The 24,371-nt window shown below is 43.8% G+C and overlaps 1 protein-coding gene across 1 annotated transcript; it reads left to right on the top strand.

The window, feature by feature from the left end:
* Window positions 1–17,798: 17,798 nt before the first annotated feature.
* fpr1 (formyl peptide receptor 1) lies at window positions 17,799–21,199 on the top strand. The gene is made up of 3 exons (XM_021591959.3): window positions 17,799–18,150; window positions 18,312–18,472; window positions 19,369–21,199. The coding sequence occupies exon 3, from the start codon at window positions 19,382–19,384 to the stop codon at window positions 20,525–20,527; it is 1,146 nt and encodes a 381-aa protein (XP_021447634.1). The 5' UTR covers window positions 17,799–18,150; window positions 18,312–18,472; window positions 19,369–19,381; the 3' UTR covers window positions 20,528–21,199.
* Window positions 21,200–24,371: the final 3,172 nt, after the last annotated feature.

Genomic DNA, 24,371 nt, shown 5'->3' with positions numbered 1-24,371 from the left:
ACCCAGATGCCTGCTTTCTTGAGGCTCCGCAAAACAGAGCCCACTGGATGTGGTCAACAGGCAGGGGAAAAGCAGCAAGAAGTATGTCACAGTCCTCTCTTATGCGGCCTGAGGACGCTATTGACCTTGACAGTCTGCCAGCGCCGCTGCTCACATTTTCCCCAAAACACACATATTCACTTCCTCCTTGCTTTCCACAGCCCTTTTAGTCCAACGAGTTACAACAACCCTTATTCTTCTCTTCATCTTCACCATCTGGGGCTCGCTCCTCCTGTTTCAACCTCCCCCTCCAACCTCCCCCTCCAAACCTCCCTACCCATCCATCCCTCCCCCTTTCTCCCAGATGCGCTGGAACCCAGACTGTCAGATGGTCCTCTGCCACAGATCTGTATGGCACATGTCCCCGACATCTTGTATGATGTCAATCTCTACCATGTTTGATCATTCTGTGTCCCTTAGGTCTGCCCAGGGGGGCTGGCGTTGTGGTTGGAAGTAGGGACATTTGTGTGGTGAAACTTGGGGGGGAAACGTTACGGGTTTGTGCGGTGAGGGGAAGGTCGGCAGTCATTTTGACTCGAAAACAAAATTCCTGACCTCTCCACACCCGTGACACTACAGCCTGATTCTCAGTCAACACCGCAACTAGATCAACAAACTTTAGAGGTTATAGGACCAGAAGAATCCCACTGTGTATTGGCTGTCTGTCTTCAAGACAAGACAACTGGAATGTTATAGGAGCTCCGGCAGCTCTCTGCAACACCATAAGGCTTTCACTCCCTCAACAAACAGATTTGGGAGATGTAGAAAAGCAATGAGCCCACATTTTTCCCCCTCTACAGCTACGAACACACAGGGTGGATCACAACATGGCTGTGAGCTATGTCATTAGTTTTTCACTACCCTTGGGCTAGGCAATAACACAGTGAATTTAGCCTGGCTCTCTCTTGTTGATGCCACACCCTCTCAATACAGCTGTTGTGAAGAATAAACCCCTCAACACCAGTCCAAACCTCCCTCCCCCACATTTCACCACACTCCCCCTACCTCTCCCCCAAAAATCTGAATTCCCCTCAAACTCCCACTGGTTGTTTTACACACCCAAGTTGGAATTTGTGCAGCCCGGCCTAATTACAAGTTTGGTTGGTGAATCAAGAAGTATGGCAAAACATGGTCTGCGAAAGCTTCCCTCAAACTATAGCTTAGGGATAGCTATTAATATCCACTCCAGACACTGTCGTTTTGAACCGCTTGCTACAGAGCTGCACAGAATGACTGGAGAACAATCCATTAGAATAACACTTTCAACAATAATAACCAGAGAGATAAGATGTTCATTTAAAGGCTAAATATATAACTTAAATACAGTATTTCATCTGGTCCGGACATCAGTACAAAGAAATCTACCAGAAGTGTAACATATGGACCACCTCCAGATTAGATAGGCACATATGTAACAGTGCATTCCTTGAGGATAAATCAACAGAGAATCATTTCCCTTTTATTTCTTTGAACTGTCCCCAGCAGGGCGGAAAGAATTGCTTATGTCCCAGTGTCAGATATCTCTCCCGTGGCAAAATGTGCAGACGCTGAATATTTATGCACGAATGAAAAAAGCCAATGATACAAGAGACATGAGTTCTCCCACACACACAAATGGGGGTGTTGCTCTGATTCAAGACAGAGGTTGAGACACACGCATGCTCGCATGCACACACAGCCACACCAGCACATGTACACGCACACACAACCACACACACACACACACACACACACACACACACACACACACACACACACACACACACACACACACACACGCACACACACACACACACACACACACACACACACACACACAACCACACACACACACACACACACACACACACACACAACCACACACACACACACACACACACACGCACACACACACAACCACACACACACACACACACACACACACACACACACACACACACACACACCAGGGGCCTTCATTCTCTTCCCCCTCACATCTGCTCTTTGGTAGTGTGCAGAGTTCCTGCGTGGTATGTTCACTGGCTGTGGATCCAGTTTTGGGTTGGGTAAACGCTAGCCACTCACCCTGGGAAAAAAGTTTGATTGTTCCAAGCTTTTGGGTTTGATTGCGTTCAAGCAATGTGCAGTCAAGTTTCTGGGGTGCAAATGCTTTGGATAATTAATGACGACAAGCACCCAGCAGTGTTGTGCCAAGTCAGAGTGTGGGTAAACGCTAGCCGCTCACCCTGGGAAAAAAGTTTGATTGTTCCAAGCTTTTGGGTTTGATTGCGTTCAAGCAATTTGCAGTCAAGTTTCTGGGGTGCAAATGCTTTGGATAATTAATGACGACAAGCAGTGTTGTGCCAAGTCAGAGTGTGTATGTGTGCTATGGAAAAATGTCCAAGAACCAGGTTAGACTGTACCTGTGTACTGTTTTGGCAGAGTGAAAATCCAAACTCTTCCCACATTCAAACACACACAAGAGATACCCACATCAAAGAACACCTCCAAGACCCAAGTCTCATTCTCAGTTGCATTTCCTAATGAGGAGAATTGAAATTGAAATAATGTTCAGCCCCCTTAAAGGATCAGTATAAACTCATTCTGGTTCCCAAACTCTAGGTCATGATCCAAGTCCAACATCATACTGTCTGCCAGCACTTGTTTAAACACTTTGGACAACTTTCAGTGGAGATGGAGAAAGGTCCACAAAGCATCGGCCAAAATTCACAACCACCCTCCCCCACAGATGTATGCTTGTCTGTGTGGTGTGGGTGTATAATGAACGGTGAGGGGGAACAAGTGGGAGGAAACGAGCCGAATTTGATGTTGATCCAAAGTTCTGTACTTCCTCCCGTTTGGACTGTGTGTGTTTGTGGCAGGGCTCGGCTCACAGTTCCTTGGGAAGAAGAGACGGAGGCGGAATCTGTAATCTCAGCAGTCAGCACTCACCCTCCTCCCTGTCTACAGCTTGGACTGATTATGATATTCCCATGTTCCTCTCCCCTACGGTTTAGTTCAGGTGGTTTGTTGAGCGGAGGAGGACACATGTAAGCGACACACAGTACTTCAGGGCTGATCTCTCCTCCCTGGCCTGGTCTGGATTATGTGTGGGTGGGTCTATGGATGTGTGCACTGATACATCTTAAGTGTGATTCACCCCATTTCTGTTGTTTTAAGACAAAAAAACATTTGGTTTCTGTCTCATCATTCTAAGCGGTTGTGAAAGCGAGAGCTCATAATATTTAGAGAATGACCAGCTGAATTTAACCCTCTTGACCAGCACAAATAGATCTATTTACACAAGATGTCCATACAGATTGGATGAACGCAGTGGACATGTCTCAGTTTTCCCTCTGGGATTAATAAAGTATTTCTTATTTTAACTCATCTTATCTACAGTATGTCAGCATAATTTAGGTCAAAGAATTGTGTCTTTCCTCAGAAATAATGTGCATGCAAATAGTTAGGGTTCATGTCAAGGTTAGCCTTAATTCTCAATGAGGAAGTGACCTTTGATTTACTGTAAGCTTGTGTGTGTTTCATTCTAGGACACTGTAAAGTCCAAGGAGAATAAGAACACCTCCTCACAGCTGCCCACTGCACTGAAGCTAGGAAACACTGTCGCCACCGATAAATTCACTATAATTGAGAATTTCAATAAGCATTTTTCTACGGCCGGACATGCTTTCCACCTGGCCACCCCTACCCAAGGCAACAGCCCTGCGCTCCCCACATCAACTCTCCCAAACCTCCCCCACTTCTCCTTCACCCACATCCAGATAGCTGATGTTCTGAAAGAGCTGCAAAATCTGGACCCCTAAAAATCAACCGGGCTAGATAATCTGGACCCTCTCTTTCTAAAATGATCTGCCGAAATTGTTGCAACCCCTATTACTAGCCTGTTCAACCTCCCTTTCGTATCGTCTGAGATTCCCATAGATTGGAAAGCTGCCGCGGTCATCCCCCTCTTCAAAGGGGAAGACACTCTAGACCCAAACTAGACTGCTATTCTACCCTGCCTTTCTAAGGTCTTTGAAAGGCAAGTTAACAAACAGATTACCGACAATTTCGAATCTCACCGTACCTTCTTCGCTATGCAATCTGGTTTCAGAGCTGGTCATGGGTGCACCTCAGCCACGCTCAAGGTCCTAAACGATATCATAACCGATAAGAGACATTACTGTGCAGCCGTATTCATCGACCTGGCTAAGACTTTCGACTCTGTCAATCACAACATTCTTATTTGCAGACTCAACAGCCTTGGTTTCTCAAATGATTGCCTCGCCTGGTTCACCAACTACTTCTCTGATAGAGTTCAGTGTGTCAAATCGGAGGGCCTGTTGTTGGGACCTCTGGCAGTCTCTATGGGGGTGCCACAGGGTTCAATTCTCGGGCCGACTCTCTTCTCTGTATACATCAATGATGTGGCTCTTGCTGCTGGTGATTCTTTGATCCACCTCTACGCAGATGATACCCTGTATACCTCTGGCCCTTCGTTGGACACTGTGGCACTAACCTCCAGATGAGCTTCAATGCCATACAACTCTCCTTCCGCGGCCTCCAACTGCTCTTAAATGCAAGTAAAACTAAATGCATGCTCTTCAGCTGATAGCTGCCCGCACCTGCCCGCCCGTCCAGCATCACTATTCTGGATGGTTCTGACTTAGAATATGTGGACAACTACAAATACCTAGATGTCTGGTTAGACTGTAAACTCTCCTTCCAGACTCACATTAAACATCTCCAATCCAAAACTAATTTCGCAACAAAGCATCCTTCACTCATGCTGCCAAACATACCCTCGTAAAACTGACCATCCTACTGATCCTCGACTTCGGCGATGTCGTTTACAAAATAGCCTCCAACACTCTAAACAACAAATTGGATGCAGTCTATCTCAGTGCCATCCGTTTTATATACACTGTGACCTGTATTTATACATTTTTTATTTTACCTTCATTTAACTAGGCAAGTCAGTTAAAAATAAATTCTTATTTTCAATGACGCCCTAGGAACAGTGGGTTAACTGCCTGTTCAGGGGCAGAACAACAGATTTGAACTTGCAATCTTCCGGTTACTAGTCCAACGCTCTAACCACTAGGCTACACTGTCACTACCCTGTCGTCTCGTTGGCTGGCCCTCGCTTCATACTCGTCACCAAACCCACTGGCTACAGGTAATCTACAAGTCTCTGCTAGGTAAAGCCCCGCCTTATCTCAGCTCACTGGTCATCATTTCAGCACCCACCCGTAGCACGCAGGTACATCTCACTGGTCACCCCCAAAGCCAATTCTTCCTTTGGCCACCTCTCCTTCCAGTTCTCTGCTGCCAATGACTGGAACAAACTGCAAAAATCACTAAAGCTGTAGACTCTTACCTCCCTCACTAGCTTTAAGCACCAGCTGTCAGAGCAGCTCACAGATCACTGCACCTGTACATAGCTCATCTGTAAATAGCCCATCCAATCTACCTCATCCCCATACTGTATTTATTTATTTATCTTGCTCCTTTGCATAAAAATGGTACTGTTCTGCAGTGTAATGTTCAAACCTATAAATGGCTAGTCAGGTGTAAAGGCTTAAATATTAACATTAATCAAGTTTCACGTTTTTTTTTTTTACAGTGAAATGCCTTTCTTGCAAACTCAAAACCCAACAATGCAATAATCAATAACAATTTAATACTAGAAAGAACACAAGAAATACAGTGCCTTGCGAAAGTATTCGGCCCCCTTGAACTTTGCGACCTTTTGCCACATTTCAGGCTTCAAACATAAAGATATAAAACTGTATTTTTTTGTGAAGAATCAACAACAAGTGGGACACAATCATGAAGTGGAACGACATTTATTGGATATTTCAAACTTTTTTAACAAATCAAAAACTGAAAAATTGGGCGTGCAAAAATATTCAGCCCCTTTACTTTCAGTGCAGCAAACTCTCTCCAGAAGTTCAGTGAGGATCTCTGAATGATCCAATGTTGACCTAAATGACTAATGATGATAAATACAATCCACCTGTGTGTAATCAAGTCTCCGTATAAATGCACCTGCACTGTGATAGTCTCAGAGGTCCGTTAAAAGCGCAGAGAGCATCATGAAAAACAAGGAACACACCAGGCAGGTCCGAGATACTGTTGTGAAGAAGTTTAAAGCCGGATTTGGATACAAAAAGATTTCCCAAGCTTTAAACATCCCAAGGAGCACTGTGCAAGTGATAATATTGAAATGGAAGGAGTATCAGACCACTGCAAATCTACCAAGACCTGGCCGTCCCTCTAAACTTTCAGCTCATACAAGGAGAAGACTGATCAGAGATGCAGCCAAGAGGCCCATGATCACTCTGGATGAACTGCAGAGATCTACAGCTGAGGTGGGAGACTCTGTCCATAGGACAACAATCAGTCGTATATTGCACAAATCTGGCCTTTATGGAAGAGTGGCAAGAAGAAAGCCATTTCTTAAAGATATCCATAAAAAGTGTCGTTTAAAGTTTGCCACAAGCCACCTGGGAGACACACCAAACATGTGGAAGAAGGTGCTCTGGTCAGATGAAACCAAAATTGAACTTTTTGGCAACAATGCAAAACGTTATGTTTGGCGTAAAAGCAACACAGCTGAACACACCATCCCCACTGTCAAACATGGTGGTGGCAGCATCATGGTTTGGGCCTGCTTTTCTTCAGCAGGGACAGGGAAGATGGTTAAAATTGATGGGAAGATGGATGGAGCCAAATACAGGACCATTCTGGAAGAAAACCTGATGGAGTCTGCAAAAGACCTGAGACTGGGACGGAGATTTGTCTTCCAACAAGACAATGATCCAAAACATAAAGCAAAATCTACAATGGAATGGTTCAAAAATAAACATATCCAGGTGTTAGAATGGCCAAGTCAAAAGTCCAGACCTGAATCCAATCGAGAATCTGTGGAAAGAACTGAAAACTGCTGTTCACAAATGCTCCCCATCCAACCTCACTGAGCTCGAGCTGTTTTGCAAGGAGGAATGGGAAAAAAATTCAGTCTCTCGATGTGCAAAACTGATAGAGACATACCCCAAGCGACTTACAGCTGTAATCGCAGCAAAAGGTGGCGCTACAAAGTATTAACTTAAGGGGGCTGAATAATTTTGCACGCCCAATTTTTCAGTTTTTGATTTGTTAAAAAAGTTTGAAATATCCAATAAATGTCGTTCCACTTCATGATTGTGTCCCACTTGTTGTTGATTCTTCACAGAAAAATACAGTTTTATATCTTTATGTTTGAAGCCTGAAATGTGGCAAAAGGTCGCAAAGTTCAAGGGGGCCGAATACTTTCGCAAGGCGCTGTAAGAAGAAATATGAAGAACACAATAAGGAAGAAAATAAGCATACTATATACAGGGTCAATTCCAATACCATGCTGTTGTGCAGGGACACTGGAATGATGGAGGTATGTATATGAGTAAGGTGACTAGGCAACAGGATATAAGATAAACAGAGTAACAGCAGCTTGTATGTGAGTGGGTGTGCGTGTGTGTAGAGTCAGTAGAAATGTACAGCGCATTCGGAAAGTATTCAGATCCCTTGACTTTTTCCACACTTGTTACTTTACAGCCTTATTTTAAAATTGATTAAATCATTTTTTTGCCCTCATCAATCCACATCACAAAACCCCATAATGACAAAGCAAAAACAGGTTTTCAGAAATGTTTGCAAATTTATTTAAAACAAAATGTAAAAAACTGAAATGTCACATTTACATAAGTATTCAGACTCTTTACTCAGTACTTTGTTGAAGCACCTTTGGCTGTGATCACAGCCTCGAGTCTTCCTGGTTATGACGCTACAAGCTTGGTACACCTGTATTTGGGGAGTTTCTCCCATTCTTCACTGCAGATCCTCTCAAACTCTGTCAGGTCGGACGGGGAGATTCTCTGCACAGCTATTTTCCGGTCTCTCCAGAGATGTTTGATCAGGTTCAAGTCCGGGCTCTGGTTGGGTCACTCAAGGAGATTCAGAGATTTCATTCACTCCTGTATTGTCTTGGGTGTGTTCTTAGGGATGTTGTCCTCTTGAAAGGTGAACCTTCGTCCCAGTCTGAGGTCCTGAGCGCTATGGAGCAGGTTTTCATCAAAGATCTCACTATAGGAGCCTCCAGGGTGGCGCAGTTCCACCGCAGTGCCATCTGTGCCACCAGAGACTCTGGGTTCAAGCCCAGGCTCTGCCGCAGCCGGCCGCGCCCGGAGGTCCATGGGGTGAAGCACAATTGGCCTAGCGTCGTCCGGGTTACGGAGGGTTTGGCCGGTAGGGATATCCTTGTCTCATCGCGCATTAGCCGGCTGGGCACAGTGCACGCTAACCAGGTTGCCAGGTGCACGATGTTTCCTCCGACACATTGGTGTGGCTGGCTTCCGGGTTGGATGCGCGCTGTGTTAAGAAGCAGAGCGGCTTGGTCAGGTTGTATTTCGGAAGGACGAATGGCTTTCGACCTTCGTCTCTCCCGAGCCCGTACGGGAGTTGTAGCGATGAGACAAGATAGTAACTACTAACAATTGGATACCACGAAATTGGGGAGAAAAGTGGGTAAAATTCAAAAAAGTTAATATTTCACTCGATCCTGACTAGTCTCTCAGTCCCTGCCACTGAAAAACATCCCCACAGCATGATGCTGCCACCACCATGCTTCACCGTAGGGATGGTGCCAGGTTTCCTCCAGACGTGACGCTTGGCATTCAAGCCAAAGAGTTCAATCTTGGTTTCATCAGACCAGAGAATCTTATTTCTCATGGTCTAAGAGTCCTTTAGGTGCCTTTTGGCAAACTCCAACTAGGCTGTCAAGTGCCTTTTACTGAGAAGTGGCTTCCGTCTGGCCACTCTACCATAACGGCCTGATTGGTGGAATGGTGCTGTCAAGAGAATTTCAATCTCAATGGTTGAATTCAACTGCTTTAAATACCTCTGTCTGTATCCTGAAGGTTGTAAGTCTCCAGTTCAAAGAAACAGACAGAGTCTCAGCTTACAATTGGTCAGTTCTTTATTCAGAGAGCTCTGCCATCTCAAGTTCAGAGCCCATCTTTTATACACACACATCAGTCGAGAACATCAGCCGCTTTAGGCGGGCTGTATTGTTTCACTGTACAGATACATTGTTAATCATATTCTGCAACATGTTTCATAAATTTCTGCAAGCCTAACAGTTTCTCCACTCCACAGGTGGGGACAGAATGTCCTGTTATTGGTTTCACAGTTGCACGAGTTGTCTGTCGATTGCTCCTCTTATCATTTGTTTCACACTTGCACCCTGGTGACATAGATAAAAAGGAACAAAATGTCCTGGTTCTAATTCTGACTAAAACTACACACATCATCAGATTATAGTTTTATGATTCTAGCACGTCACACAGTTCTACAGTTTCAGGGTGGAATACTTTAGTCATTACTTTAAACATATCAATTATTCTATCAGGTGCAGAGATGGTTGTCCTTCTGGAAGGTTCTCCCATCTCCACAGAGGAACTCTGGAGCTCTGTCAGAGTGACGATTGGGTTCCTGGTCACCTCCCTGACCAAGGCCCTTCTACCCTGATTGTTCAGTTTGGCCGGGAGGACAGCTCTAGGAAGAGTCTTGGTGGTTCAAAACTTCTTCCATTTAAGAATGATGGAGGCCACTGTGTTCTTGGGGACATTCAATACTGCAGAAATGTTTTGGTTCCCTTCCCCAGATCTGTGCCTCATCACAACCCTGTCTCGGAGCTCTATGGACAATTCCTTCAAACTCATGGCTTGGTTTTTTCTCTGACATGCACTGTGTGTATTGATGAGGATTTTTTTTTATCTAATCAATTTTAGAATAAGGCTGTAACGTAACAAAATGTGCGTGCTCAGAGTCCTAACCCAGAGTCCCAAGCTTGGTGACAAGCTTGGAGGGGACAATGGTGTTGAACCCTGTACTGTAGTCAGTGAACAGCATTCTCGCATAGGTATTCCTCTTATCTAGGTGGGTGAGGGCAGTGTGGAGAGCAATTGAGATTGCATCATCTATGGATCTGTTGGGGCGGTATGCAAATTGGAGTGGGTCTAGAGTGTCTGGGATGGTGGAGTTAATGTGTGCCAGCCTCTCAAAGCACTTCATGATTACAGAAGTGAGTGCTACAGGGCGGTAGTCATTGTGGCATGAAGCCTTAGAGTTCTTGGGGACAGGAATGATGGTGGTCATCTTGAAAAATGTGGGGATTACAGACTGAGACAAGGAGAGGATGAAAATTACCGTGAATATGCCTGCCAGCTGTTCTGCACATGCTCTGAGAACGCGCCCTGGAATACCGTTGGGCCTCGCGGCCTTGCGAGTGTTGACCTGATTAAAGACCTTTCTTGCGTCGGCCTCCCAGAGCGAGATCACCCAATCCTCTGGGTCGGTGATGGCCCTCACACCCTGCATGATGTTGTTGTTGTCCAATGCATTGAGTTTGTCTGGTAGAGAGGAATCGTTGGGCAGGTCACGGTTGGGTCTTCCTTTGTAATCCATAATGGACTGTAGCCCCTGCCACATGTGGGCGTCGGAGACTGTGCAATATGATTCCACCTTATTCCTTTGTTGTCATTTTACAAGTTTTATGACTCTGCGCAGGTCATCGCCGGAATTCTTGTACTTATTCCTATCCTCGACCGTAGACTCAGGGTTGTCTACGATAGCGCTGTGTTTAGTTTATTGCCAACCTTGTGTTAATCCAGTGCTTTTGAGGTGGTTAGCTCATCAATATTATTGTCGGAGTCTCCAAACATATTACAACCAGTGATAACAAAGCAGTCCTGTAGCATAATCTTTGATTCTGGTGACTATTTCTCAACGGAGAAAGTCATGGGTACTTCCTGTTTGAGTTTCTGCTTGTAAACAGGAAGTAGTTGTACAGACTCACGGTCTGGTTTGGCTTATGGCGGAAAAGGGAGGGCTTTGTATGCTTGCTTGTGAGTAGAATAGCAGTGGTCATTATCGACTCTAGTGGCGTTGGAGACGTGTTGACAGAAGTTGGGCATCACGTGTTTTAGTGACGTGGAATTAAAATCGCCGGTAACCAGAAAAGCAGCCTCTGGTTGTAGGTTTTCTTGCTTGTTTATAGCCTTGTACGGTTTGTTAAGGGCCAGTTTGCTGTTTTTCTTGTCCTGAGGTGGAATGTACACAACAGTCACGATAACAGCTGAAAACTCCCTCGGGAGGTAGAAGGTATTCCAAGACAATCAGGTATTCCAAGACGGGTGAACAGTGGGTCGACACTTCCACCGCGCTGGAGTTAGCACACCAGTTGGTGATGATGTAGAGGCAAACCCCTCCCCCATCGATTTCCCAGACTCCACTATCCTGTCCGCCGGTGAATGGAGAATCCATCGAGTTGGATAGCCATGTAGGGTATCTTGTCCGAGTGCCATGTTTCGGAAAAGCAAAGAATGTTGCAGTTTCGAGGGTCCCGTTGGTAGCATATCCCCCCCCCCCCCCCGGCCCCCTTCCCTCTGCAATGCCGATGTTTCCTCTTGGGTAGCTCGAAAATTGGATTGGAATTACAGAGAGAGCCCAGGGGTAAGTGTCATGTTCGTTTTTAGGATCGGACCAAGGCGCATGGTATGTGTACATTTTTATTTATTTCAAGAATGAAACACTGAACGAAAAAACAAAATAACAAAACAAAACAAACCGTGAAGCTATACAAACGAGTGCTGACAGGCAACTACACATAGACAAGATCCCACAAAACACAAAAGGGAAATGGCTACCTAAATATGATCCCCAATCAGAGACAACGATAAACAGCTGTCTCTGATTGAGAACCATATCAGGCCAACATAGAAATACAAAAACCCCTAGACCTACAACAACCCTAGACATACAAAAATCCTAGACAACACAAAAACTAGAGTACCCACCCTAGTCACACCCTGACCTAACCAAAATATAAAGAAAACAGATATCTAAGGTCAGGGCGTGACAGTAAGTAACTGCCGATCTGATGTTCAAAAGTTATTGTCGGTTGTAAGAAGTAATAGAGGATACATTTATTGAAAATAAAGTAAAAATAAACAACAAAATAATCACAAAAAAAGCTAAGTTGGGTCGGAGGTTGCAAAACAGCTGCCATCCAATACGGCGCCATCTTTCTTCAGGATGTAAGTGAGTGTAATATGCTGTGATGGTCAATGAAAACATCAAATTTGACCATAGAAGTAGTAGTTCATGAAGGTTCCTGTCAATGAATGGCTGCTGGTAGGTCACTTTTGTAAATTTAAGAGCAGACATCCTTTATGCAAAACTGCTAAAGAAAGTGTCAAAAGTTCAGCAGAAGCAATATTCTGCAAACGTTATAAAACACCACAAAGTCCACACTAATCAGGAAAAGGTGAATGAAATGTAGCTTTTAGTGCACTTGTGTAATTCACTCATCTCACCAAGCAACTGAGATAAAATAAGCTGTGTATGACGTACGTAAGTCTGGATGTTCAAAATCCAAGTAACGATAAAAGAGGTGTTGTTTGCATAAACTCTTAGTCCCATTATATTTTATATCACACATCTGTATTATTGTATGTGACACAATAGATTATATGTGTATGTAAAACAGTAAAACAGGCCCTTGACAGTTAAACAGGCCCTTGACAGTTAAACAGGCCCTTGACAGTTACTGAGTAAATGCTGAGAATGGGGTCAACTTGATACTAGAGTTTCTTGGTAATTGTGCCTGAATGTAGCACTATATATTTAGCAAATATACACATTAAAAACAAAGACTACATAAAGTATGGCCATGTTGTGATGGATCCAGACAACAGGCTTAGTCTGTGTCACCAGAGCTTATGGTTTTATTTCTAAAATGCAGAAGCAACATTATGCTCATAATGTCCAGCTCAGGACTCAGTGGACACAGCAATGGAGGGAGTAACCTGCCATTTGAGAGAGCTGTGGTGGGCACACCAAATTACTGACAGATGCTGTGAGTTGCTTGTCACATGCTCGGCAGTGCAGAGAGGGACATAAACACATGTATATGTCCAGATGTTGATTCAAACAGTCAACACAGAGTTATTACACTGAACCTCAAGCAAACATGAGCTCACCCCACAAAGAGCGAAACCCATTACAGTCATGCAGGCCACAGCCACCCTTTTCAGGGATGGGTTTAGAAGTTGGTGGCCTTTATAGGTAGTCTGGCTCAAGGTCTGTAGGGCTTTAGCCATCTGTTCTAAATACTGTTGTCATTGCCATACAAAACCACATAAATGGTAACAGGCTTATGCATCAAGATGCATGACATTATTCCTGGACACCTGGCCAGGCAGCAACAGAACATAGGCTAGTTCACTCACTTAGAGCTACACTGAGTGTACAAAACGTTAAGAACACCTGCTCTTTCCACGACATAGACTGACCAGGTGAATTCAGGTGAAAGCTATGATCCCTTATTGATGCCACTTGTTAAATCCACTTCAATCAGTGTAGATGAATGAAAGGAGACAGGTAAAAACAAAAAAAATGTATTTTAAGCCTTGAAACAATTGAGACATGGACTGTGTATGTGTGCCATTCAGATGATGAATGGGAAAGACAAAATATTTAAGTGCTTTTGAATGGGGTATGGTAGGCGCACTGGTTTGGCACACTGGTTTGTGTCAAGGACTACAACGCTACTGGGTTTTCACAAATCAAATCAAATTACATTTATTTATATAGCCCTTCGTACATCAGCTGATATCTCAAAGTGCTGTACAGAAACCCAGCCTAAAACCCCAAACAGCAAGCAATGCAGGTGTAGAAGCACGGTGGCTAGGAAAAACTCCCTAGAAAGGCCAAAACCTAGGAAGAAACCTAGAGAGGAACCAGGCTATGTGGGGTGGCCAGTCCTCTTCTGGCTGTGCCGGGTGGAGATTATAACAGAACATGGCCAAGATGTTCAAATGTTCATAAATGACCAGCATGGTCGAATAATAATAAGGCAGAACAGTTGAAACTGGAGCAGCAGCACAGCCAGGTGGACTGGGGACAGCAAGGAGTCATAATGTCAGGTAGTCCTGGGGCATGGTCCTAGGGCTCAGGTCCTCCGAGAGAGAGAAAGAGAGAAGGAGAGAATTAGAGAACGCACACTTAGATTCACACAGGACACCGAATAGGACAGGAGAAGTACTCCAGATATAACAAACTGACCCTAGCCCCCCAACACATAAACTACTGCAGCATAAATACTGGAGGCTGAGACAGGAGGGGTCAGGAGACACTGTGGCCCCATCCGAGGACACCCCCGGACAGGGCCAAACAGGAAGGATATAACCCCACCCACTTTGCCAAAGCACAGCCCCCACAACACTAGAGGGATATCTTCAACCACCAACTTACCATCCTGAGACAAGGCTGAGTATAGCCCACAAAGACCTCCGCCACGGCACAACCCAAGGGGGGGGGGGGGGGGGGGGGGGCGCCAACCCAGACAGGATGACCACATCAGTGACTCAGCCCACTCAGGTGACGCACCCCCTCCAGGGACGGCATGAGAGAGCCCCAGTAAAGCCAGTGACTCAGCCCCTGAATAGGGTTAGAGGCAGAGAATCCCAGTGGAAAGAGGGGAACCGGCCAGGCAGAGACAGCAAGGGCGGTTCGTTGCTCCAGAGCCTTTCCGTTCACCCTCCCACTCCTGGGCCAGACTACACTCAATCATATGACCCACTGAAGAGATGAGTCTTCAGTAGAGACTTAAAGGTTGAGACCGAGTTTGCGTCTCTGACATGGGTAGGCAGACCGTTCCATAAAAATGGAGCTCTATAGGAGAAAGCCCTGCCTCCAGCTGTTTGCTTAAAAATTCTAGGGACAATTAGGAGGCCTGCGTCTTGTGACCGTAGCGTACGTGTAGGTATGTACGGCAGGACCAAATCAGAGAGATAGGTAGGAGCAAGCCCATGTAATGCTTTGTAGGTTAGCAGTAAAACCTTGAAATCAGCCCTTGCTTTGACAGGAAGCCAGTGTAGAGAGGCTAGCACTGGAGTAATATGATCAAATTTTTTGGTTCTAGTCAGGATTCTAGCAGCCGTATTTAGCACTAACTGAAGTTTATTTAGTGCTTTATCTGGGTAGCCGGAAAGTAGAGCATTGCAGTAGTCTAACCTGGAAGTGACAAAAGCATGGATTAATTTTTCTGCATCATTTTTGGACAGAAAGTTTCTGATTTTTGCAATGTTACGTAGATGGAAAAAAGCTGTCCTTGAAATGGTCTTGATATGTTCTTCAAAAGAGAGATCAGGGTCCAGAGTAACGCCGAGGTCCTTCACAGTTTTATTTGAGACGACTGTACAACCATTAAGATTAATTGTCAGATTCAACAGAATATCTCTTTGTTTCTTGGGACCTAGAACAAGCATCTCTGTTTTGTCCGAGTTTAAAAGTAGAAAGTTTGCAGCCATCCACTTCCTTATGTCTGAAACACATTCTTCTAGCAAGGGCAATTTTGGGGCTTCACCATGTTTAATTGAAATGTACAGCTGTGTGTCATCCGCATAGCAGTGAAAGTTAACATTATGTTTTCGAATGACATCCCCAAGAGGTAAAATATATAGTGAAAACAATAGTGGTCCTAAAACGGAACCTTGAGGAACACCGAAATTTACAGTTGATTTGTCAGAGGACAAACCATTCACAGAGACAAACTGATATCTTTCCGACAGATAAGATCTAAACCAGGCCAGAACTTGTCCGTGTAGACCAATTTGGGTTTCCAATCTCTCCAAAAGAATGTGGTGATCGATGGTATCAAAAGCAGCACTAAGGTCTAGGAGCACGAGGACAGATGCAGAGCCTCGGTCCGATGCCATTAAAATGTCATTTACCACCTTCACAAGTGCCGTCTCAGTGCTATGATGGGGTCTAAAACCAGACTGAAGCATTTCGTATACATTGTTTGTCTTCAGGAAGGCAGTGAGTTGTTGCGCAACAGCCTTTTCTAAAATTTTTGAGAGGAATGGAAGATTCGATATAGGCCGATAGTTTTTTATATTTTCTGGGTCAAGGTTTGGCTTTTTCAAGAGAGGCTTTATTACTGCCACTTTTAGTGAGTTTGGTACACATCCGGTGGATAGAGAGCCGTTTATTATGTTCAACATAGGAGGGCCAAGCACAGGAAGCAGCTCTTTCAGTAGTTTAGTTGGAATAGGGTCCAGTATGCAGCTTGAAGGTTTAGAGGCCATGATTATTTTCATCATTGTGTCAAGAGATATAGTACTAAAACACTTGAGCGTCTCTCTTGATCCTAGGTCCTGGCAGAGTTGTGCAGACTCAGGACAACTGAGCTTTGAAGGAATACGCAGATTTAAGGAGGAGTCCGTAATTTGCTTTCTAATAATCATAATCTTTTCCTCAAAGAAGTTCATGAATTTATCACTGCTAAAGTGAAAGTCATCCTCTCTTGGGGAATGCTGCTTTTTAGTTAGCTTTGCGACAGTATCAAAAAGGAATTTCGGATTGTTCTTATTTTCCTCAATTAAGTTAGAAAAATAGGATGATCGAGCAGCAGTAAGGGCTCTTCGGTACTGCACAGTACTGTCTTTCCAAGCTAGTCGGAAGACTTCCAGTTTGGTGTGGCGCCATTTCCGTTCCAATTTTCTGGAAGCTTGCTTCAGAGCTCGGGTATTTTCTGTGTACCAGGGAGCTAGTTTCTTATGAGAAATGTTTTTAGTTTTTAGGGGTGCAACTGCATCTAGGGTATTGCGCAAGGTTAAGTTGAGTTCCTCAGTTAAGTGGTTAACTGATTTTTGTCCTCTGGCGTCCTTGGGTAGACAGAGGGAATCTGGAAGGACATCAAGGAATCTTTGTGTTGTCTGTGAATTTATAGCACGACTTTTGATGATCCTTGGTTGGGGTCTGAGCAGATTATTTGTTGCAATTGCAAACGTAATAAAATGGTGGTCCGATAGTCCAGGATTATGAGGAAAAACATTAAGATCCACAACATTTATTCCATGGGACAAAACTAGGTCCAGCGTATGACTGTGACAGTGAGTGGGTCCAGAGACATGTTGGACAAAACCCACTGAGTCGATGATGGCTCCGAAAGCCTTTTGGAGTGGGTCTGTGGACTTTTCCATGTGAATATTAAAGTCACCAAAGATTAGAATATTATCCGCTATGACTACAAGGTCCGATAGGAATTCAGGGAACTCAGTGAGGAACGCTGTATATGGCCCAGGAGGCATGTAAACAGTAGCTATAAAAAGTGATTGAGTAGGCTGCATAGATTTCATGACTAGAAGCTCAAAAGACGAAAACGTCATTTTTTTTTTTTGTAAATTGAAATTTGCTATCGTAAATGTTAGCAACACCTCCGCCTTTGCGGGAACACTTTCAACACCTTGTAGAGTCCATGCCCCGACAATTTATGCAACTCAATATTAGGAAGGTGTTCCTAATGTTTGGTATACTCAGTATATATTGTTGCTAGGACTAATTGCAACCTAAAACATCTCTACAAACTATGCTTAAAATCACCAACAAATATATGGATACTCCCAATAGGCTATTCAAGTTTCAATGTACCCTACCCATACAAACACCGATTTGGCTTTCAATAATAATAAGTGGATAGATTGTAGTTAATGAGGAAATATTGCAGCATAGTCACTTAGCTATATAAAGACCATTTCTACCCTCAAAGGAAATGGCAGAACTTCCTCTGGTTACAGATTCCAAATCACATTTTGCTACCTCTCCTCCACCACAGGGAAAAGCAGATGTTCCTTGCTTTTGCGCTGCGTTCATGTGCTATTCGGAACTAGGACACTTTGAAACGTACGACTTGCTATACAGTTGTAGTTATACACGTGCAGTGTTCAACGAATCAGACTTTTCCGAGTTTCCTGGTTCCGAATAGCATGTGAACGCGGCTTCTGTCAACGTTGACGAGTCATCATGAATGTCACAGAAGTTGTGGCGGTGATGACTGTCGTATAGCGTCACTAGCCTTCTCCATAATGAGAAAATGATACGCACGGTTTTTAAACGTGGACACCACTGTCGCTGCTAGGTAGCAATTCCATTGATTCAGAATTATTCTAATTTTGAGAACTGTGTAGTCAGGCTATATAGCTTGATGCCTGTGTCATAACAGTTCAATTAATTTTGTCATTGTGGGTAAGCAATGCGTTGTACTACACACAAACACTTAGCCAACAAACATTGTTTAAAAATGTATATTTGTTACGTGTTGAATTTTGTGTTTCTTGCACAGAATGTGGATATTTTCCAATGAAAAGCATCTCATGTGAAGTGCCTGTTACAACTGTGTCTTCCAGCTGAACATATGAAGAACTGACGTCACACTTCAAGATACTACACAGTCTGCGCTCCTGACTACATCAGTGTAGTCGTACCGGTTTCGTTCCAGACAACGTCCTTCAAGCTGAAGAGACAACTCCGTTCGCCTGTTCTGATTGGAATATACACGTTATTCAAGGTATGTCTATAACATTTTTCACCATTCATTGGAGTAATCATATTACATTGGTATTTGTAGGCTTCTACGTCAACAGTTGATGAACGAATAAAACAATAGAAATTCGGTACCATCCGTTTTAAAACTTTGCAAATAAATAGCCAACCCGAGCAACAGTTACATTCATATCATTTGTATGTGTAGCTTATGTCTTATGGTTATGATATACCAGTTGAGGGTAACATTAACTTATTAATAATTTGTAATAAAAATAACTGAATGAATCCATAATTCCTAACAAATTTTAATAAGCAATACTAAATCAATAAATGACTCGTACATGATAAATAGGTAACTTAAGCAGTGCATTTTATAGGCATATTACTCATTATCCAACTAGATGAGAAATATCAACTGAATCACATTTTCTTTTTCATTCTATATGAAAAACCTTCCTTCCTCATTCCATAGTTATATTCCATAGTATACAAGATATACAAGACTGTGAAACTCTGAACAAATCCTTTTCCTTAATTACTCCCCCCAAAAAACGAATTATAGAGTGCACATTCTCCAGTTTTATAATGATCTTGGGGTTTCCAAAATGTTCTATCTTTGTGGCTTGTGAGGGCAAGTTAAGGAGATATACCTTAATTAACACATTTGTTGCTAAATTCATGATTCTCAGCACATTTGAAGTGTGTCAGTGAACTCTAGGGGATGTAAATAAGAACAGCAAGGCAGCATGCCTGAAGAGTGGTGAAGGTCATATATCCTAAGAATTGAACAACATACTAAATATGAAAATATTAAATGGTTTATGCAGATTAGACAACTTTGCACATCATTAATTTACTGCATATTATCAAACTGTCATCTTCTCTGAAAATGAAACATTTTTTTCTTTACCCTCTCAGGTTCTCAAACACAATGATGGCCTTAACCACAACTCCTTTGTATCCTGAGATCTGGACAGAGCTGTCTCACAACGACTCATCGCCAGGCAACTCGACAGACGACTATGAGGACTACCCTGACGAGCACGCAGAGCTCCGGCAGTCCCTCAACTTCATGTCCCTCATCGTTTACTGCCTGGCCTTCGTGCTGGGGGTTCTGGGAAATGGACTTGTCATCTGGGTGACGGGATTTAAGATGAAGAAGACGGTCAACACGGTGTGGTTCCTCAACCTGGCTGTGGCCGACTTCCTTTTCACAGCATTCCTGCCTCTGAGTGTGACCTACACAGCCATGGACTTTCACTGGCCCTTCGGCAAGTTCATGTGCAAGCTCAACTCCACGATCAGCTTCCTCAACATGTTCGCCAGCGTCTACATCCTGGTGGTCATCAGCATGGACAGGTGTGTGTCCGTGGTGCGCCCTGTCTGGGCCCAGAACCATCGGAACATACGCAAGGCATCCTGTATCAGTCTGGGTGTCTGGCTGTGGGCCCTGGTCCTCAGCTCCCCCTACTTTGTCTTCCGGGACATCGGGGCATCCTACAAGAACGAAGAAATCCTCAACTGCTTCAACAACTTTGCTTTCTCCGATGACTATGACACAAAGGAGGTGGCAGAGCTGCGAGTGTTCCGCCATCAGGCCATGATCGTAACCCGCTTCCTGCTGGGCTTCGTGGTGCCCTTCGCCATCATCGTCACTTGCTACGCCATCATCATCCACCGGCTCAAGAGGAACCGCAACCTGGCCAGCCACTCCGGGAGGCCATTCAAGATCATCGCTGCAGTCATCACAGCTTTCTTCCTGTGCTGGGCCCCCTACCACATCATGGCCCTGATCGAGATGGTGAACAACGCGGCGGCTGAGTTCAGCTACACGTTAGACCACGTCACCACCATCGGGGTCCCCATAGCCACCAGCCTGGCCTTCCTCAACAGCTGTCTGAACCCCCTGCTGTACGTGTTCATGGGCCAGGACTTCAAGGAGAAGCTGCGCAAGTCCGTTCTGACGGTTCTGGAGAGTGCCTTCACCGAGGAAGTGTCAAGGTCCAACCACACCTACACAAACTCTGGACTCACAAGCCGTAGCAAGGAGAAGTCCTATTCTGATGCTGAGGTATAGGGTCTTATATTATAATGAGAAAAACGTTATTGACCACATAATCTGGAAATTTGACTTTGGCTTTACGATAACATGATTGACATCCTTTAAAGCAAAGAAAATACAAACATTAGAAGGACCTTGTCATCAAGGTAATTCAATAAAGTTTTCAAACAGCTTGACACTTAGTTTAAGGGAAAGTTTAAGGCAGGATTTAAGAATTTGAACGCTGAGCATGTACTCAGATTTAACAAGGTAAATCTCCAGGACTGAATTCAAATCAAAAAGTTTGATTTCAATAATCTTTTGTGACTCAGAAAATGATGGGTTCTGTGGACACATTTCAGCACTGTTTTTGTATGAGCGATACAGTTACTATTGAGAATGTTGAAAGTGGGGTAGACTGTTAATAGGGAATACTAGATAAGATCAGAATAATTTGTATGATACACACATGTCATTGTTCAAGCTGAATATATAAATTGTCTATCTTTTCGTTCAAAGCCACTTTTTGTACATGCTTGTTTTTGTAAAAAAAATTGGCTAATATTTAACAAGGTGACTATTATCTGTGGTTTAAACTTGTATAGTTTATTATTGAAGGAATGTTGTTTATCCTTAATATTTTGATGTATATGTTTGTATTTGTATACCTTTTTATGTATGTATGATGTTATTAAATGGTTGAATAGATGACTACTTATTCATTTCTATTTTCCAGAAATCTCCTGAAGGCATGACCGTCTCTGCCACATGGTGGCAGCAAAGCTCTGTCACAGTTAGATTAAATGGAAATGTAATTTTGAAAATAAATCTTCCGCCTTGTGTCAAAAATCCCTCCCTATCTATTTAGGATTATCCCTGACATGTTTTTTAATTTACATATTGTATATCAATTCATACTGTATTGCTTTGACCTGTCCAATGGTATTAGATCAATGATGGAGGAAGCAATTAACAATTTGATTCCCCCTCTCATTTCAACTGGGGTTAAACCTTTTTTTCCAACCATTTCTAGGCCAATTGAACTTCGTGCATTTGTAGCTTTAGAACAGTAAATGTTTTCATGATGATGATCATCATCATCATCACCACCACCACATCATCAACACCTTAATCATAACTGAATTTAACTTGACATTATCAACTCTTTAATCCTTTCACATTTGTAGAAGTTCAACTTGCTACAGGCAAAATATGATGGTGTCCTTCAAGGTAGACTGTTTTTATAACTTCAGTCAACCTAGCTATATTTCTGCTTCAGTAGGGTTAAGGCTATAACTGATATTTTGGCAACAATGTATAGAATAGAATAGTGGTCAGCCCAGCCAGAGTGTACGAGTCTACAAGACAGACTGGTAAAATAATAGCTTATGGAGTGGTCATGAGGTGGGGGTAAGATGGCGGACAGGAAAACGTTTAGAAAAGTGGAACATATACTACAAAAGTATGTGGACACCTGCTCGTCGAACATCTCATTCCAAAATCATGGGCATTATTTTGGAGTTGGTCCCCCCTTTCCTGCTATAACAGCCTCCACTCATCTGGGAAGGCTTTCCACTAGATGTTGAAACATTGCTGCAGGGACTTTTTTCCTTTCAGCCACAAGAGCATTAGTTAAATTGGGCACTGATGTTGGGGATTGGACCTGGTTTCCAAATCATCCCAAAGGTGTTTGAAGTGGTTGAGGTCAGGGCTCTGTGCCGGACAGTCTTTGTTCTTCCACACCGACCTCGACAAACCATTTCTGCATGGACCTTGCTTTGTGCTGAAACAGGAAAGGGCCTTCCCCAAACTGTTGCCACAAAGTTGGAAGCACAGAATCGTCTAAAATGTCTTTATATGCTGTAGCATTAAGATTTCCCTCATAGCCCAAACTATGAAAAACAGCCCCAGACCATTATTTCTCCACCACCAAAATTTACAGTTGGCACTATCTATTCGGGCAGGTAGCGTTCTCCTGGCAGCCCAGATTTGTCCATTGGACTGCCAGACGGGGAAGAGTTATTCATCACTGCAGAGAATGCATTGCTACTGCTCCAGAGTCCAATGGTGGCGAGCTTTACACAACTCCAGCCGACGCTTGGCATTGCGCATGGTGATATTAGGCTTGTGTGCAGATTTTCGGCCATGGAAACACATTTAATGAAGCTCCCGACAAACAGTTATTGTGCTGATGTTGCTTCCAGAGCCAGTTTAGAAGTCTGTAGTGAGTGTTTAACTGAGGACAGACAATGTTTACACGTTACACTTCAGCACTCAGCAGTCCCGTTCTGTGAGATTGTTTGGCCTACCACTTCGCAGCTAAGCCGTTGTTGCTCCTAGACGTTTCAACTTCACAATAACAGCACTTACAGTTAACAGGGGCAGAAATTTGACAAACTGACTTGTTGGAAAGGTGGCATACTATGATTGTGCCATGTTGAAAGTCACTAAGGCCATTCTACTGCCAATGTTTGTCTATTGAGATTGCATGACAGTGTGCTCGATTTAATATACTTGCCAGCAACGGGTGTGGCTGAAATAGCAGAATCTACTCATTTCAAGGGGTGTCCACAGACTTTTGTATATATACAGTAGTGTATTATGAGTAAATTTGGAATGGGGACAAGCACAAGCCATCTGGAAGATCTGATGAAGGAGAATATGGCGGTCAGGGAAAGAAGGAGAAAAGTGGAACATGTTTTGAATGAACATGGAAAGGTGGATCACACAGAACTTTTGGAAGAGCTACAGAAGGAAATTGAATCTGACCAGTGTGAGGATTAATTAACTGCGGTGGCAGGTGCGGTGAGGAGCGTAAAGTTTGATCCTCATTGTGATTATGACAAAGAAGATTCTGGCCCAGTGGGAGTGATATTTTTGGAGAGAATGGATCCTTGCCTTCTGGCAGATCAATATGTGGTGTCAGGTTGGGTGGTAAAGAGGTTGGGGAATGTTGGGTCGGTTTAAGTGACTCACAGTGGAATCGTGCACATTTTTTGCGTTCCTGCCTTCTAGAGGGAGCGTGCGATCCGCACCACACGACTGGGTACAAGAACTGTGACTTGTTTTCGTCTCTGGAACAGGGCACCGTTAAAAAGAGTGATAACTGGAGTGGCGTTAACTATTAAGTGGATCAACTGGCGATGAAGATTTGTTTGGTGCGACACAGACCCGGTGGATAACTGGTGAAACAAAGAAGACACTGTCTGTACTTCTGAGTTTTGATGCAGAGGTTGGATGTGTCAGTTATCCCGTGTTAGCTTTTGTCCTAAATCCATTACAGTGTTTTAGGTGTCAAGCTTATGGTCATGTGGCAGCAGTGTGTAGGAGGGAGATTCCTCGATGTGCAAAGAGTGCAGGAGGACATGAGACAAAGGAATCTGTAGTATCGGTGGAAAAAGTTGTGTGTGTAAACTGTAGAGGTACCAATGGTGCTGGAGATCAGAGGTGCCCGGTGAGAGAAAGGCAGTTTGAGATTTCCAGCATCAGAGTAGTGCAGGTGTTATATGCTGAGGCTGTGAAGAGAGTAATAGAGGAAGATGGATCCATGTGAGTAGGCTGAGGCCAATAGAGAGTGATAGGAATTACATGTGCTTCAGTAAGGTAGATTTTTTGGGGCATTCATGGCTATGGTTGTCAATTGTACCGCAGGAATGGAATGTAAATTAAAGAGGATAGATGTTCTGGTGGCAGCTGATGAGAAGCACTTAGGTGTACAAGATTTTACTGCAGAAGAGTCACAGATGTTTTGAATGATAGTGTCCTGTCCTCCCAGGCTGCTGGCCCCCATGTAGGATCAGATAGGGCCAATGTAGTGGAATAGTGGTGAGGTTTTAATGAGTACAGGGTTAGTTGGTAGGGCAATTTTTCACAAAGATAA

Source organism: Oncorhynchus mykiss, chromosome 3 (assembly GCF_057628025.1).
Source record: "Oncorhynchus mykiss isolate SJ-2025 chromosome 3, ASM5762802v1, whole genome shotgun sequence".
Classification (NCBI taxonomy): domain Eukaryota; kingdom Metazoa; phylum Chordata; class Actinopteri; order Salmoniformes; family Salmonidae; genus Oncorhynchus; species Oncorhynchus mykiss.
Note: the sequence above shows the minus strand (reverse complement) of the source record. Positions and strands in the feature narration are given on the sequence as shown.